This window comes from Carlito syrichta, unplaced genomic scaffold, assembly GCF_000164805.1.
Source record: "Carlito syrichta isolate Samal-C Ts95f unplaced genomic scaffold, Tarsius_syrichta-2.0.1 Scaffold316274, whole genome shotgun sequence".
Taxonomy (NCBI): Eukaryota; Metazoa; Chordata; class Mammalia; order Primates; family Tarsiidae; genus Carlito; species Carlito syrichta.
In genome coordinates this window covers 1136751-1155709 of record NW_007260370.1, presented here as the reverse complement: position 1 = coordinate 1155709, position 18959 = coordinate 1136751, and the positions used below count along the sequence as shown (strand labels likewise).

At 37.9% G+C, this 18959-nt stretch overlaps 1 protein-coding gene across 1 annotated transcript in view; it reads left to right on the top strand.

The window, feature by feature from the left end:
- Positions 1-436: 436 nt before the first annotated feature.
- ADGB (androglobin) overlaps positions 437-18959 on the top strand; it is a 192999-nt gene continuing 174476 nt past the window's right edge. Inside the window, exon 1 of the mRNA XM_008074020.1 lies at positions 437-510. Coding sequence (XP_008072211.1) covers positions 437-510 — 74 coding nt within the window. The remainder of the gene's footprint in view (positions 511-18959) is intronic.

The following is an 18959-nucleotide window of genomic DNA, read 5'->3' as shown; positions in this document are numbered from 1 at the left end:
ATTATTAAAGAACTTGTTCCGGTCAGCCAAGAGAAGGCCTGGGGTAGGACTTGCATAATGTCCGTATTCAAACAGCTGAAACTCCAAAAAAGAGTCGATATGTGTCTGTGGTTCCTAAGGGCAAAGTCAGGCGGATTTGTACTGGAAGAACTCCAACTAATCGGGGCTGCCCATTCATTTTAACGTCAAATCCATGCCTCCGCGCCTTGATTTCTCCCCAGACTCCAACGCTAAGACTTCCACCGGCAAGTAGGGACCTAAGTTCACGGCGCTCGCGTCCCCACCAGCAGCCAGCGGCCCCAGATCTGACCCCTGAAGGACACGCCCCCGCGCTCGGGGACGCGGCCGCCGTCTCCTAGCAACGCGGACGCTGAGCATGAGGACGCCCCGGAGGCTCTGAGCTCTGAGCTCAGCCCTGTCTGGGTGGACCTCTGCTATGGCCTCCAAACAAAGCAAAAAGAAGGAAGTGCATCGTATCAGCTCGGCGCACGGATCGGATAAATCTAAAGAGTAAGGAACCTCAGCCTGCCCATCCCTCCTCTGGCCTAGCCCCTAGATCTTACCACTCCTTCTGGGGCCGCCTCCTTATAGCAAACTGCCAGGACAGGAATTCCTGGGGCCTTCTCAGCTTCTCTCCCTGCTTAATCTCATACTACTCCCATCCCCAAGCCACAGGCCCCCTTTGCCGGTCTTGATTCACTTTCTTTCCCAAAGCCCCTGGTCTTCTTGCTTTGGGTGTCTGGCTGAGTTTGTGACTCCTATGGGTGAATCTCCCATCACTTATCCTTCCTTTCCTTCATAGCCCACTGAGGCGGTTTAAAAGGCTGTAGCTTCCTTAATAAAGAGGCATATCTCAAAAGACTTCCAGTTAAAGCCACATCTGCCTGACCTCTTCCAGAGAGATAATGGAAGAGAAGTGGGGAGGGGCGGGGAGAAGGAGAAAGAGAGAAAGGAGAGAGAGTGCGCTTTTTCTTAAGTGATTCCCTAGTTTGCATCTGCCTGGTCCAACAACGAAGAATTTTACTCAGATAAAATCTGTCATAAAGTGACTTCAAAAACTTAAAACAATATAAATGTATAGTCCATGTTACTAATGTTTAGTCTGAGAAAGTACACAGGCCCTAGTTTGTGGAATCTTTATGATGCCTCTGTCCCAGGCTGGTGTTAAGTGTTCTTAGTATGTGCCTCCCTCTTATTATTTTTTCTTTGATCTTTTTTTTTTTTCCTCCAGAGAAACCCAGTTATCAATAGCACAGGATTTGAGCTGTTGTTTGAATTTGTAAGATTTCTAAAATTCATTCCAGCTGTGAGAGAATGCTAGCTGCCCAACAGTACTTCAGTAGGATCCTTCGTGTTCTTCATGCTATGCTTCTGGGGTGTGGGCAGTCAATGATTTTTAATTGGATTCTGATGTCCTTGATGTCAGCTTCTCTGTCTCCTTGCCTACCTGGGGAATTCCACACTGAACTACTGTTCACTGGACCCCAGTATTTAAACTCTTTCCTTTTAGGAACTCTTCTCCTGGACACATGCCTTTGTCTGTGATTCTCTAATATCCTAGTTCTGTCTCTCTCTCTCTCTCTCAATAGCAGGCTTCCAGCTACCCGGCAGATAAGCCATTCATGCTATTAATTTAAATTTGAGATGTTAATAGGTAAATGATTTTAACAGGATTGCTCTACATCCATGTACCAATCTAAGAAAGGCCATTTCAGCATTGTCTAATGGCCTCCATTCCTGTCAGCCCAAGGCCCTACTTATCAGTACCCTATTACTTCTCCGACTTAACCCTCTGCTATCTTCTTTTCCACTCATTGGTCACCTCAGGCTTGTTCCCACCAAAGGGCCTTTGCACTTGTTGTTTCCTCTGCTGGAAAGCTCTTCTGCCCAATTATCTGTATGATTTTTCTCATCTCTTTCAGGTGTTGACCTAAATGTCATTTTTCTCCTGTCAGCTTCTTTGGCCACTTGATTTAAAATGGCAACCCCCACTTCCCTGCCAAAACAACAACAGAACAAAAAAACCTCCCTGTCTTCCTTCACTTCTTTATTTTTCTTCATTGATTTTTTTTTCTCATTTAGCACACTATGTATTCACTTTTTTTGAAATTTTGGTTTTTCTTCTGTCTTCCCAACAGAATGTAAGTTCCATGAAGACTGTGATTTTTTTTTCTTTTCTATTTTATACACTGTTAAATCCTTAGTATTTAGAGTAGTTCCCGGGTCATACACAATAAGCACTTAAAAATATTTATTACATAAACAAATGAATAACAGTGTTTAAGGGATATTAAAGGGTGGTAAAAGAACACTGAATCCACCAAAAAAAAAAGTCAATAATAGATATAATTAATACACACTGAAGCCTCACAGCTCTTCAGAAGCTTGAGAAGCTCTTCTTTGACTTTAAGGAGTTTGTATCCCAAAAGAGATGAAATTGTTAACCTCCATAAAGAAACTTATCAAACTAGACAGCATAAAATACATTACATGACCTGTTCCTATGATGGTTGTATAACACAATAGGAACAAGGTCCCTGCTGATATAATGCTAACTCTCTTCTTCCTGGATCTTCCCATTTCTTTTTGAGATGATAATGTATTTCTAACATGTTTCTTTTTTATTTATCTGAATTAAATAATACCCGTAAAAATGTGTGTACATATTTGTGAAAATTGAAGAAGGGTAAATAGTAATTTTTTAAAAAGGCTGATTTTGCTAGAAACTACCTATTAAGCAGTAAACATCAAATCATTAGATTTTTCTATAACATTGAATGCTAGAAAGTGGAGTTAATTATAAATCAAGTTTATCTTCTAAGTTTAACTGAAGACCTAATCATAGATACAGGGCTAAGTCATAGACACAAGACAAAGTATCACCCAGCGTGAGGTATAAGGGATCAAAGCCTAGCAAGCCTCTAGTAAGACTGTTATTTAAGATGCACTGGGGAGTAAGTTTTTATGTCACTTTACCATACCTTGTGGTTATGCATCCCATAAATTCAGCCAACTGTAATATGGCCCTGGATATGGAAATAAGAGAAAAGTGTTCAGAGCCTTGAACATGGCCATTCCGTATAACCTTATTCTCCTACAGCTGCCATCTGTTTCATCTCTATATTGCTCTAAAATTAGTGTCAGATAGTGGATAAGGACCATGTCTGGTTTCTGTCTAGGATAGTAACTAGCACATAATGAGTGCTTGCCATTTGTTCCTAGTTTCATTTCCTATCTTGTTTTTTAGTGCTTCTAAATTTGATTGAAGCCCAGTTCTCCTTCTTTCTCCTTTTTGCTCTGCTGATGGCAAAGTCCAAAAAAATGAGATTTTACAACATATTTCAATTAAATCATCTGTGTCCAGAGATGATCAAACTCATAAGTAAATATGACTTTGAATCAGAAAAAAATACCAGATAAACTGAGTTGTAAGTTCTTATATTAGATTAAATTATTTCTATTTTTTTCTATTCTCTAATTCTCTGTATCAGCCAGTGTGAAATCGCTATTCTAGGTTTCACTCTGACACCAGTTCTTGGGTGACATTGGGTAAGTCATATCCTGTTCTGACATCTGACTTTCTCATCTTTAAATGGAGGGCCCTTTAGCCGGGCTCGGTGGCTCAGCCTGTAATCCCGCGCCTTTGGGAGGCTGAGGTGAGTGGATTGCCTGAGCCTGAGGGTTCGAGACCCGCCTGGGCAGCAAGACCTCATCTCTACAATAAATCAAAAAATGAGCCGGGCGTGGTAGCGCGTGCCTGTAATTCCGGCTACTCAGAAGGCTGAGGCGGAAGGATCGGTGGAGCCCGGTAGGTCGAGGCTGCGGTGGCCGGGAGCGGCCACTGCACTCCAGTCTGGGCGACAGAGTGAGACTCCAACTCAAAAAAATAAAATAAAATAAAATAAATAAATAAATGGAGGGCCCTTCAATTAAAATTGCTCTCATGCCAGCACTCCCTGTTTTCCCTTCCCTGCTTTATATTTTCCTCCAGCTCTAAACTTCCATGATTCTATCAGATTTTTTTTAACTCCACTGGGTTTATAATAAGTGAGGGAATTTTGTCATAGTAGCATGTTTAAAATCATGATTTAATTGATTTAAGTTATCATCTTTTAACATAATTTTAAACATAGCAACTATCACAGATTATACCTTGAGTTATCAGTATGTGTCTTAGTTTGAACTGTTATAACAGAATATCATAGACTGGGTAGCTTAAACAACAAACATTTATTTCTCACAGTTCTGGGGGTGAGAAATCTACAACTGGCATATTAGAGTGCCAGGATGGTCGGGTTCTGGTGAGGGCCCTCTTGATTCACAAATATCTGTCGTTTTCTTGCTTCTTCATATGATAAGAGAGAAGGCTGGTTCTCTTCCTCTTCTTATAAGGACACTAATCCTAACATGAAGGTCTCACTCTTATGACATGATTACCTTTCAAAGACCCCATGTTCTAAAAACATCTCATTGGGTGGTGGTACCTCAATGTATAAATTAGAAGGGGACACAGACATGCAGCCTGTAATAGTATCTAATGATAATTAGCAATGATAAGTAAATTTAAATTAATTAATTAATCAAATTGATTTGAAAACCAGTAGGCACTACAAAGATTCCCTCATCATTTAGATGCCAGTGGAAAGGTCTCCAATGATAGCAAGACAAAAATTTGATCCTGTTAGAGTATTAAAATATAAGTTTCTGTAACTCATAGATGATCAACAGAAATAAAGGAAGGCATGCGATTTAAGCATCAATAGTCATTAGAAGCATTAATGCATACACTTTATACGCTACAATATTTGTAACTTTAATGGGCAATTTGAGACAGAAACATAATGTTTATAGTCATGAAATTTTATTCCACTTTTAATAGCACATTCAAATCAAGATTGAAAAATGAGTAATTTGTTAAACTAACAAGTACTGTGCAACTTTCTAGAATTGTAATGTTGAAATATTAGTAATTTTTCAAAAACAGAATGAAGTATACTTTATAATCCTCAATTTAATCTACTATTTTATGATTGAAATGCACATTTCAATTTTATAGAACTTTCAAAAAAGATCAACATATCTGTCTATATGAAATTTGAAAATAGGACTATTACAAAAGTTGAATTATGAATAATTCTATGAAACAACATAACTGGAGGAATAAATACATTATAGAGTATTAAATTAAAGGGCTGGTTCAATGAAACCATGGTTCAATGGTTGGTAAATAATATCTTCTTCCACCTGTAGAGATCAGAAAAGAAATCCCTAAAAAGAGAGCAAGTCAGGGGTGATCTTAATAGCTCCAGGTCCAATCTTCACAGTTCACACTGGAAGGCAGAGGTGAAAATTGGAAACTGTGGTGGAAACAACTCAGGAGTCACACTGAGTTTTGTGATTTCTCCAGGTGACCTCTGTGGACCTCAACCACTGAGGTCAATTAACACATGTAAAAGGTCAACTTCAGTGACAGAAATTTCCTCAGAGGATAGCCTATTTTTTATGCTTATTTCCCAATTATATATTAAGCATTTCTCATGCCCAAGTCACTAGTGGGCCTTGAATAATAAGGCATTGTAAGACATGGTATCTTCTGTCAAGGGATTTGTAATCTGATGCCAGGGAAAGAAGGACTAAAATTCACAAAGAAGTACCTAGAAAATATAGGGTAATGTCAGATTTGTTGAGGGAAACTTGTTGGAGGTCATAGAGGAAATCGTGTGTTGGCATCTGATCAGATTAGAGAAATCATGAAACTCCTAAAATGAGGTCTGTATGAGTTAGAGGAGAGGGTGATTGCTTCCAACTAAAGCTGTTCTTTCATCATCTCCTTTTAAAAGCCACTCCCCAATCTGGAAAGGCACAGATTAGTGGAATAGTTAGTGTAGGTGATGGGAAAGTTTAGGGTACAGGAAGTCATTCAGGTTGATTTATAAAGCATCTAAAGTGAATGTGCAGCAGAACGAGAGAGAGAGAGAGAGTAAGGAATTCAAATCCTATGTAGTAGGGAAACAAGTGGTTTTAAATATCAAAATTATAAGTTGTGCAGTATAATTTGACAATTGCATGAAGTTATGTTGGAGCCTAAGCCCGCGGGTTCGAGACCCGCCTGGGCAACTTGGCGAGACCTCGTCTCTACAGTAAATAAAAAACTAGCAGGGTGTGGTAGCGCCCACCTGTAGTTCCAGCTACCTGGAAGACTGAGGTGGAAGGATCGCTGGAGCCCAGCAGGTTGAGGCTGTGGTGGCCGGGAGCGGCCACTGCACTCCAGACTGGGCAACAGAGTGAAACTCCAACTCAAAAAAAAAAAAAGAATCAGGGTAGCAAGAAATGGGTGAAAGTCTGAGATACTGGGGAATGCCTGATTCTTAGTCTTCCTAAAGACAGTGAAGGAATATATTAAAAGGAGAGGTGTGGGCAGAGCAGGTCTTTAAGGTGATTGTGGTCAAACACTATACAAACCAAGTTTCCAATTTTCAGTTGCAGTGTAATATACGGTGATGCCACCATATCTGAAAGGAAAGGAAAAAAATGTGTAAGTGAAGTTCAATGTCAGATTTCTGAATGCCTTGTCTTATTTATTTTTTATTCTTTTCAGGGCTTGGCACAGTGTATATTTAATAAATGCATGTGTAATTTAACTGAGTTGAACTGAAAACCCAGTGTGGCAACTAGACCATAAAACCCTCTGACTCAGAAACCAGAGAGAAACCATGGGAGCCTAGAGGGAAGAGGCCCCGTCACAGTCATCTGCAACACCCGGGGCTACACTTGGCACAGATTAGGAAATTTCATAAATGTCAGTGGCATGTTTTTAAGTATAAAAACCTCATTTAAAAGCCCTGTTTAATGAGAATAGAATTGCCTCTTTGATCTTAATGGAGTCTTCCTTTAGTTCTCTCTCTGAGATAATCTTAATCTGAGCATTAGTTTAGTAGTTTACCAAAATTGGATGCAATTTAAGAATTCTCTCTGGTAGTGAAATCTTTTTTAAATCACCCAATTTCTAGTATATGTAGTTTTGAATGAGAAATGGTTTCCTATAAATTTAATCTGTAAAATTATTAGAGACATAGAATAAGTTAGACTGAAATTAAACTTATAAAATATAACCAATTCTATTATTTTGAAACTAATTGCATCATTGCTAATGCTTCTCAACTAGAAAACTAAGTGGCTCAATCAAAAGTGGTTATTTTTAAATATTTTAATTGACTTTAATATTAGTTTGACATTTCCAGGTCACAGATTTTTTAAATCAAGGCATTAGTTTAAATAATCTATAAACTTATTATGCCACCTAACATGAGAGAAAATGACTGAACCTCATTCCAAGATAGACTAAATATGCCTTTAATAAATTTGTATGATATGAACACACGGATAGAAATATTACTATTCTTTCTTATTTTTGTCCTTGATAAAGAACGTACACACATGTTGTCCTGACATCATAAAGAATTTGCCAACTAGGTACTTTGAAATTTTATTGTTATCATTCCTTCCCAGACTAGGTCCAAGCTAATTAATTGCAGGTTCTGGGACTATAGCCATGGTAATTTGTATGGGTGAATTATCACATGGTACATTTAAAAAATACTAAAGTAAATACTTACTTTTTTTAATGAATGCCACAGTTCAAATAATTTGTGATTATTTTTATGCCATCCTTCTGACCTGGTGAATATTAAAAATTTACAAATTACTTCAGCTAGGTTCTCAAAAAGATGAATGTGTCTGTTCTGCCCCATTTCTTCACCTCACAATCTTCAATCCAGGGTGCTTCTGGACCGTTCCACGTGCAGCCACTTGCTTTACTGAGTCTCTCAGGGGCCAGGGTCAACCCAGAACTACTACTCGACTTTTTTTCACTTTCTGCAGCTTTTGTCTCTGAGTGGTACTACTTTTTAAAAAATACCACTTTTTTGAGAGTAGGGTGACATTCAGGGAAACTATCTTATTAAATCCAAGAGAAAGGCATGTGCCCAGGCATGTTATTAAATTAATGAAAAAGGCTACAGGTCATAAAAACCTTGTGGATATACAGGCAAAGGAGAGAAAGCGAGAAGTGGGAACTGTTTTGCCTGTTTTTTTCCCCAGGTATGAGCCAGAAATGGAATGAGAGTTTAATAAGGTACAACAGGTTAAGGTCAAGGGGTGAAGGCTGTACTGTACAAACTGGCAATGGGGCTATTTCCCCATACTGAGAAATGCAGATGAATTAATTAGAAAATTGAGACAAAGTCATGTGATTGCTCCACCTTGAGTCAAGGTCTAGGAAGAATTTGGGACTAGTTTGCCCCACAAATAATGAGATTAAATGAAAAATACTTGGAAGTTTTAAAAAAAATAGGCTAGTTCGAACCTGTGCATGTACCAGCCTTTGGGTCCTACAGAGCTGCTCTTTCATTCATGGATTTTGATTGCTGTCTCATGTGTTTATCTCATGGATTTAGTACTATCTCATGTGTTTGCATACCATGCATTGTGTCTGCTCTTTATACATATCAGCTTTGCATCTGGAAGTGACATATCCTGGAAAATGCCAAAAGTTTAAGATCTTGGTGGCCTGTGTACACTGGCATGGGACCCACGCAGTAGAAGCAACTGCCCCCAGAATGCTCTGCTAGTTCCTTGTCACTGATGAGGGTTCAGATACCTGCAAGGAGCACAGGGCCCTGCAGCTCAATCTGGCCTCTGTTGTCTTTTCCTGGAGTTTTCCTAGGTCACCCACCTACCCCCTGTCTTGTTTCCCTTCTTCTCCCTTCCTCACCAAATTAAGTCATTCTCTGATGGTCTTAGCTTCTCTCTTCTCTCCCTTGTGATCATCTAAAACAATTACTCTTGATTTAAGATGACTCAGTTAACATCTCTGAACCTTATTATGCAATTAAGCTAATGTTCAAGTGGACAAATCCATCTGGATGTGCTTATCTATACCAAATTAAATCTGTCCACATAGGTGTCATCATTTTTTCTCCCAAAGGTATATATATATATATTTCCCATGTTGCTCATTTTAGGGAATGTTATTACTATCATCCCTGTCCTCCTTCTTTCAAGAACAGTCATCTTTGACCATTCTTTCCTTGTTCAACATATCCAGTCGGCTTCCTTCTTCTTTAATTATCCACCTTGGCTCCACATTCATTTTCTCTCCACCATCTTCTGTTGAGGCTCTTATTAACTCCAGGTAGAACCACAGAAAGCATTTAAATTTCCTTGCCTTTAGTCAATGTTTTTCTTATCCAATTTACTTTATATGAAATATTGATAGTAATCTTCTTAATACATCATTTTGCTGGTAGAGTGTTCCTTTTTTTTTTAAAGAGGAAGGAAGGGAGGAAGATGCACACACACACACACACACACACACACACACACATATTTTGTGTGTGTATACAGAAAGAAAGAGAGGGGGCTTTTTAGCTCTGAAGAGAGAGAGGGGGAGGAGAGAGAGGGGGGGGGTTTTCAACAATCAGCTCTGCAGTCAGCTTTAGCTCTCTCCTGCTCTGTGTCCACCAAAGACTAAATGCTGTTAACTTTTCTTCCATTTTTCTACCTCCGCACCTCTTTTCTGTATTTATCCTCTTTCCTATGTTTATAGTGAGGTTTGTGCTACCTCCAATCCATCCATGTCTGTAAAACCATAAAGTCAGCATTGACTTTTCAAAGTAGAAATACTTTCTTCCAAGCCGGGCTTGGTGGCTCAGCCTGTAATCCTGCGCCTTGAGAGGCTGAGGTGAGTGGATTGCCTGAGCCCGCAGGTTTGAGACCCGCCTGGGCAACTTGGCGAGACCTCATCTCTACAATAAATAAAAAATCAGCTGGGTGTGGTAGCGCGCGCCTGTAGTTCCAGCTACTTGGAAGGCCGAGGCGGAAGGATCACCGGAGCCCAGTAGGTCGAGGCTGTGGTGACCGGGAGCGGCCACTGCACTCCAGTCTGGGTGACAGAGTGAGACTTCTACTCAAAAAAAAAAAAAAGAAATACTTTCTTCCCCTCTTCTGAGCCAATAAGGTACTTTGTTTTTAACTTTATGATCATCCTGTTCTGCCTTTGCATTTTAGTTACTGAATGTATTTATTCTCATTTATTTTAAGTTGTTTGAAAATAGAAACCAAATCGTGTTAATGTTTGCATTCACCTAAGCACAATGTATTGAAAAAAATAGTAAATGTTGAACTTTTAAAATTAAATTTCTATTTAAATAATTTTAGTAGAACCAAGTTAATTTTAAAAGGTCAACATAACAACCTGGCTTTGATTATTTTTGGAGGCAGGATCTTGCACCCTCAGCCTCCTGAGTAGCTGGGAGTACAGGTACATGGAACCATGGCTGGCTAATTATTTTATATTTTGTAGAGGTGGGGTTTTACTATGTTGCTTAGGCTGGTTTCAAACTCCTGAGCTCAACCACTCCTCACACCTTGACCTCCCAAAGTATTGAGATTATAGGCATGAGCCACCATGCCCGGCCTGATTATTTTTAATTAATTTTTTTTTTTTTAAGATTTGCAATTTGCTTCCCTACATATTTGATTTTTTGAAGAGTGAAAATCAGACTGCCCCTAACTCAAATCACATGTGTAAATCTACTCATATTCCGATTCCTTCAGGGTATTAACTGACACTAACTTTAAAAAGCATGCTGATTGCACATTGCATAAGTAAACTGCCTCCCACTAAGAATAAAATCATGTCCTTATACTGAACAGCATGCCTTAAGAAAACAGTGGCAAAATTCCAGACCCTCTTTTATTGAAATTTTAACATCCCTACCGTGAACCTGCTTCCATGAAATAATCTCATTAAAGACCAAAATAAAAAAGAGTGCATTTATGTGTGTGTGTGTGTATGTGCGTGTGTGTGTAATAAGCTAGATTCAGCTGTGTTTTTATTGCTTCAAAGTCTTTATGGCTTTATACCTTGTACCTGCTAAAGTTTTCTTTGAAGTTTTTAACTATTGTACAGTTTTCATGGTATGGGCATTATATAAACTTGTCACTTGGCTTAAGAATTTCTTTAAGAATCATTTGTCTTCTTTGCAAAGTATTGGATTTTTAGTTCAAAAAGTTAAATTATTAGTGTGTTATTAATAACAGAATTATAGAAATATTTTAATAAAATTATGAGCTATTTTTGTTATGTATATAGACAATTTTGCCCTTTTCTCAACTACAAATTAGATGCTTGATTTACCAAAATTAGATATATATGACAGTCAGAATATGTGGACAAAATATGTTTTATTTCATAAGACTAGGTAATCAACTACATATTAGAATGTAGATTTAAATATAATTGTGTATTAGGAGTTTAGGAATAAATAATATTGTTAACATGAAGTGATATTTTGAATTTCCAAAATTTGCTATTTAAAATCTCCAGGCTTGTTTTCGTTCTGCTTTCTCCCTCACTGCCTCTCTCCCTTCCTCTCTCTCTCTTTCTCCCTTCTTTTATTCTTTCATACCTTTCTTTTTCCCTTCCTTCATTCCTTCCTCCTTTCCTTCATTTCTTCCTTTCTTTACTTTTTAAATAGGTTTATTAATATAAAATTGGACTGGCATGGTGGCTCATGCCTATAATCTCAGCATTTTGGGAGGCCGAGGAAAGAGGACTGCCTGAACCCACAAGTTTGAGACCAACCTGGGCAACTTGGCAAGACCTCATCTCTACAGTAAAATCAAAAAATTAGCCGGGTGTGGTGGCATGTGCCTGTAGTTGCAGCTACTTGGAAGGTTGAGGCAGAACGATCACCTGAGCCCATCAGGTCAAGGCTGCAGTGGCTGTGAGCGTGCCCCTGCCCTCCAGCCTGGGTAACAGAGTGAGACTCTGACTCAAAATAATAATAATAATAAATTAGTAAAAATATAATATTGGCATACAGTAAAATGCACATATTTAAAGCATATACTTTGATGATGAGTTTTAGCAAGCATCTATATGCATGAAATCTTCACCACCATCAAAATAATAAACAGATCTATCATTCCAAAAAGTTTTCTTCTTCCGTTGGTAATCCCTTCCTCCTTCCCCTTTCTGACCCAGTCCCCAGCACCCACTATTCTATTTTCTGTCACTACAGTAGTTTTTATTTTCTAAAATTGTATGTAAATTGAACAATATTTATGTACACCCTTTGTATGGCTTCTGGCAATCATAATTATTTAATTGATACATAATAATTGTACATATTATGAAATACATATGATATTTTAACACATGCATACAAAGTTTAATGGTCAGGTCAGGGTAATTGGGATATCTATCACATCAAACAAGTATTATTTTTTGTGTTGGTAACATTCAAATTTTCTCTTTCAGTTATTTTGAAATATACAATAATTTATTACTAAATCTTATTACTCTACTGTGTTACCAAATACTGAAACTTATTCCTATCTAACTGTATTTTTGTACTCATTAACTAACCTCTCTTTATCCCCTTATACAAAAATTATTTGCTCACACAAGTAACCTGAAGCATTTTCCCAATCTTCTTGTTTTCACAGTTTCAATTCTTACATTTGAATATTTAACCCACTTTATTTCATTTTCATATATGGTGAGAGATAGGAGGCTAGTTTATTTCTTATGCATGTGAATATGTAATTTTCCCAGCACCATTTATTAAAGAGACTGTCTTTTCCCCAATGAGTGTTCTTGACCTCTGTCAAAAATGAGTTGGTAGTAAATATATGGATTTATTTCTGGGTTTTCTATTCTGCTCCATTGTTTTATGCGTCTGTTTTTGTGCCAGTACCATGCTGCTTTGGTTATTATACCTTTGTATATATTTTGAAGTCAGGTAGTATGATGCCTCCAGCTTTTTTCTTTTTGCTCATGATTGTTTTGGCTATTCTGGGTCTTTTGGGATTTTATACAAAGTTTAGAATTTTTTTAAATTTCTGTGAATAATGGCATTGGTATTTTGATAAGTATTGCCCAGAATATGTACTGCTTTCACTAATATAGACAGTTTAACAATTATAATTCTTCCAATCTGTGAGCATGAGATTTTTAAAAAAATTTTGTTTCTGTCCTCTTCAATATCTTTCATCAGTGTTTTATAGTTGCATCATGGATATCATGCACTTCTTTGGTTAAATTTACTTGTAGGTATTTTATTTTTTTCAGCCATTGTAAATGAGATTGCTTTCCTTATTTCTTTTTCAGTTTGTTCATAGTTGATGTATAAAATTGATCCCTATTTTTGTATGTTAATTTATATCCTGTAATTTTACTGAATTCACTTATTAGTTCTAATTAATTTTTATGGAATCTTTAGGTTTTTCTAAATATAAGATGATGTCATCTGTAAACAAGAATAGCTGAATTTCTTTTCTTCCAATATGGATGTCCTTTAATTCTTTTATTTGCTTAGTTGCTCTGGCTAGGTTTTCTAGTACTGTGTTGAACAAAAATGGTAAAGTAGGCATCCTTGTCTTGTGTCAGCTCTTTGAAAAAAGGCTTTCAATTTTTGCCCCATTCAGTATGATTTGACCTGTGGTTTTGTCATATATGACCTTTATTGTTTTCAGTTATATTTCTTCTGTACCCAGATTGCCAAGAGTTTTTATCAAGAAGCGATGTTGAATGTAATCAAATGCTTTTTAAGCATCTATTGAATGGTCATACAGTTTTTTTCCTTCTTGATTCTGTTAATATTATGTATAGCTTTGAATGATTGCTTAGTTGAACCATCCTTGCATTTCTGGGATGAATCCCACTTAATTATGGTGAATTATCTTTTTTATGTGTTGCTTAATTCAGTTTGACAGAACAGTTGACCCTTGAACAACATGGGGCTTAGTGGCACCAATTCCTGTACAATTCAAAATTTGTTTATAACTTTTGACTTTCTAAAAACTTAAATACAAGTAGCCTACTGTTGAGTGAAAACCTGGCCAGCAGCATAAAAATTTAACATGGCTGGGATCGGTGGCTCAGTCTGTAATCCCAGCACTTTGGGAGCCTGAAGCAAGTGAATTGCGTGAGCCTGTGGGTTCGAGACCAGCCCAGGCAACTTGGCAAGACCTCATCTTTACAATAAATAAAAAAACATTAGCCAAGCATGTAGCACATGCCTGTAGTTCTGGCTACTTGGAAGGCAGAAGCAGAAGGATCGCCAGAACCCAGCAGGTCAATTCTGGGGTGACTGTGAGCATGCCACCACACCCCAGCCTGGACAGTGGAGTGAGATTCCAACTAAAAAGAAAATTAACACATATTTTTTATGTCATATATATTATATTCTGTACTCTTACAATAAGTAAGATAGAGAAAAGGAAATATTACTAAGAAAATCATAAAGAAGATAAGATATATATAGTATTTACTAAGTGAAATTCAATTATCCTCAAGGTCTTTATCCTCATTATCTTCAAATGGAGTAGGCAGAAAAGGAAAAGAAAGAGGAGGGATTGTTTTTGTTGCCTTGGGGTGGCAAAGAAAAATTCACTTAAAATTGGACCTATGAAGTTTAAACCCATGTTGTTCAAGAATCAAGTGTGTTTTGCTAAGGATTTTTACATCTATGTGTTGTTTTTGTTTTTTAGACACAGAGTCTCACCCAGATACAGTCATAGCTCACTGAAGCCTCAAACTTCTAGGCTTAACTAATTCTTCTGCCTCAGCTGCCCAAGTAACTGGGAATATAGGTGTGCCACTACATCTGGCTAATTATTAAGATGTTTTGCAGAGAAGAGATCTTGCTATGCTACCAAGGATGGTCTAGAACTTCTAAGCTCAAGTAATTCTCATACCTTGACCTCCCAAAGTGCTAGGACTAGAGAAATGAGTCACTGTGCCCAGCCTTGCATCTGTGCTAATCAGACATATTAGCCTGTAGTATTCTTTGCCTTTTGTTGTCTTCTCTGTTTTTGGTATCAGGGTAATGCTGGCCTTGTAGAATGCATTTAGAATTAATCTTTTGTTTTTTAATTTTTATTTTAAAGGTGCAGGGTACAATTCAGGACTAGGTATACAAATGGTCATTGTATAGGTAAAGTTTGGGCCTCACTTTGGTCCTTACTTCACCTAGTTTGAGATCAGGTACCCTTATTGATGAAGTATGCCCAACCCCCCACCTCCAGGCAGATTCCCACTATTGCCAATCCCATTCTTGTAGTATTATGATAATTGTTCAGGGTCCACTTATGAGTGAGGACATGTGGTACTCAGTTCTTTGTTTCTATGATAGATCACTGAGTATTACAGACTCTAAACCATCCAAGTTGCTACGAAGTTCATAATTTTGTCCTTCCTTATGGCTATGTAATATTCCATTGTATATATGCACCACATTTTTTTAAATCCAGTCTACTTTTGATGGGTAGCATGGTTGGTTCTATGTTTTTGCTATTGTAAATATGCTGAGATAAACATGTGTACATGGGTATCTTTTTACAGAATGGTTTGAGTTCCTCTGAGTATATTCCCAGAAAGGGGATTCCTGAGTCATATGGAAGGTCGATTTTTAGATCTTTTAGAAAATGCCACACTGTTTTCCACAGAGGTTGTGCTAGTTTACACTCCCACCAACAGTGTAGAATTGTTTCCTTTTCCCCACATCCTCTCCAGCATCTGTTGTTTTTTGAGTTATTGATGATGTCCATCCTGACTGGAGTTAGGTGGTATCTCGGTGTGGTTTTAATTTGCATTTCTTTGATGGCTAGTGAGGCTGAGCATTTTTTCATGTGTCTGTTGGTTGCTCATATGTCTTCTTTTGAGAAGTGTCTATTCATATTTTATGCCCACTTATTAGGCTGTTTGTTTTTTTCTTTTTGGCATGCTTACGTTCCTTATAGATCCTAGATGTTAGGCCTTTGACAGATATACAGTTGGCAAATATTTTTCCCAGTCTGTGGATTGTCTCCCCACTCTCTTGATGGTTTCTGTTGCTTTGCAGAGGTTTTCACTTTGTTGAGGTCCCACTTTTCTATCTTATCTCTTATGGTATGGGCACTTGGGGTTTTGACCAGAAATTGGTTGAAAGTTCCAATTTCCATCAGGGCGTCTCCTGTATTTTCTAAGGTTCTTATAGTTTGAGGTTTTACATTTAGGTCTTTGATCCATTTAGAGTTGATTTTTGTGTATGCTAATAGGTAACGGTCTTGTGTTAATCTTCTGCATGTGATCAGTCGGTTTTCCCAGCACTATTTAGTGAATAGGTTCTCCTATCCCCAGTGGTTGTTGATGGAGGCTTTGTCAAAGATGAGTTGGTTGAGAAATTGAGGTTTTGCTTCTGGAATCTATCCTGTTCCATTGGTCTATATGCCTGTTCTTGTACCAATACTAAGCTGTTTTTATTATTGTGCCTATAATAAAGTTTAGAGTCTGAAAGTGTGATACCTCCCACTTTGTTTCTTTTACTGAGGATTGTTTTGGCTATTCATGGTCGTTTATGATTCCTATGAATTTCTGTATTGTTGTTTCCAGTTCCGAGAAGAATGATGCTGGTAATTTAATGGGTATTGCATTAAATCTGTAGATTGCCTTGGGTAGGTTGGGCATATTAACAATATTGATTCTTCCAATCCATGAGCATGGGATATTTTTCCATTTGTTTGTGTCATCTTTGATTACTTTGAGCAATGTTTCGTAGTTTTCATTGTAAAGGTCTTTCATTTCTGTGGCTAGGAAGCTGCCGAGGTTTTTGTTTTTGTGTGTATGATTATTGTGAATGAGACTGTGCTTTTTATTTGTTTCTCTGCTTGTTGTTGATGTATAAGAATGTGAATGCCTATTGTACATTGATTTTTGTACCCTGTGATTTTGTTAAAGTCCTTTATCAGTGCAATGAGTTTTTTGACAGATTCTCTTCCATTTTTGAGGTATAGAATCATATTGTCAGCAAAGAGGATAGCTTGACTTCCTCTTTTCCTTTTTTGGATACCTCTGATTTCCTTCTCTTGTCTGAGTGCTCCAGCTAGGACTTCCAACAATATGTTGAACAGGAGGGGCAAAAATGGGCAGCCTTTTCTTATTCCTGTTTTCAGGAGAAATGCTTCCAATTTTTGTCCATTTAGCAATATGTTGGCTGTCGGTTTAATGTAGATGACTCCTACTATTTTGAAGTATGTTCCCTGTATGCCTAGGTTTTCAAGGGTTTTTATCAAGAAGGAATGCTAGATTTTATCAAAAACTTTTTCTATGTCTAATGATATAATCATGTGATTCCTATTTTTACATCTATTGATGTATTTTTTTTCCTTCTTTTAATTTTTATTTTAAAATTGTGGGGTACAATTCAGGGTTAGGTATACAAATATTCACTGTGCAGATACCCCTGTTGATGAGGTATGCCTCCCTTCCCCAGGCAGATATCGACTACTGTCAATTCCAACCCCCGGACCCACCCACACAATTTCCCGCTACTGTCAGTCCTTTTCTTTCTTTCCTTTTTTTTTTTTTGAGTTGGAGTCTCACTCTGTCACCCAGACTGGAGTGCAGTGGCCGTTCCTGGCCACCGCAGCCTCGACCTGCTGGGCTCTGGCAATCCTTCCGCCTCAGCCTTCCAAGTAGCTGGAATTACAGGCGTGCACTACCACACCCAGCTGATTTTTTGATTTATTGTAGAGATGAGGTCTCGCTGCCCAGGTGGGTCTCGAACCCGCGGGCTCAGGCAATCCACTCACCTCAGCCTCGCAAAGGCGCGGGATTACAGGCTGAGCCACCGAGCCCAGCTGTCAGTCCTTTTCTTATAGTATTGCGGTAGTTGTTCAAGGTCCATTTATGAGTGAGAACATATGATACTCAGCTCTTTGCTTCTGTAAGAAATCACTCATATTATAAACTCTAATTCCATCCAGGTTGCTGTGAAGTTCATGATTTTGTTCTTTTTTATGGCTGTGTAATATTCCATTGTGTATATGTACTACATTTTTTTAATCCAGTCGTCTTTTTGATGGACAGCACAGTTGGTTCCATGTCTTGCTATTGTGAACAATGCTGTAATAAACATACATGTGCAGGTATCTTTTTCACAGAGTGACACGAGTTCTTCCAGTTATATTCCCAGTAGGGGAATTGCGGGGTCATATGGAAGGTCAATTTTTAGAACTTTTAGGTATCAACACACTGATTTCCACAGAGGCTGTACTAGTTTACACTCCCACCAACAGTATAGAAATGTTTCCTTTTTGCTACATCCTTTCCAACATCTGTTATTTTTTGATTTATTGATGATGGTCATTCTGACTGAAGTTAGGTGATATCTCACTGTAGTTTTAATTTGCATCTCCTTGATGACTAGTGAGGCTGAACATTTTTCCATGTATCTGTTGGGGGCTCATATGTCTTCTTTTGAGAATTGTCTATTTATATCTTTTGCCCATTTTGTATTGGGGTTGTTTGTTTTCTTTTTTTCCAGCACATTGAGTTCCTTGTAGATCCTTGATGTTAGACCTTTGTCAGACATGGAGTTGGCAAATATTTTTTCCCAGTCCGTGGACTCTCTCCCTGCTTGCTTGATAATTTCTTTGGCTTTGCAGAAGTTTGTCAGTTTAATGAGGTCCCACTTGTCTATCTTATCTCTTATGGCCTGGGTACTTTGGGTTTTGCTCAAAAATTGGTTGCCAGTTCCAACTTCCATTAAAGTGTCTCCTGCATTTTTTAAGGTTCTTTAAGTTTGAGGTTTTGCATTTAGGTCTGCGATCCATTTAGAGTTAATTTTTGTGTATGGAGATAGGTAGGGGTCCTGTTTCAATCTTCTGCATGTGGTCAGCCAATTTTCCCAGCACCATTTACTGAATAGGTTCTCCTCTCCCAGTAGTGGGTGGTGGAGGCTTTGTTGAAGATAAGTTGGTTGAGAAATTGAGGTTTTCTGGAATCTTAATTCTATTCCATTGGCCTATATGCCTGCTCTTGTACCAATACCAGGCTGTTTTGATTATTTTAGCTTTATAATAAAGTTTAAAATCTGGGAGTGTGATACCTCCTGCTTTGTGTTTTTGTT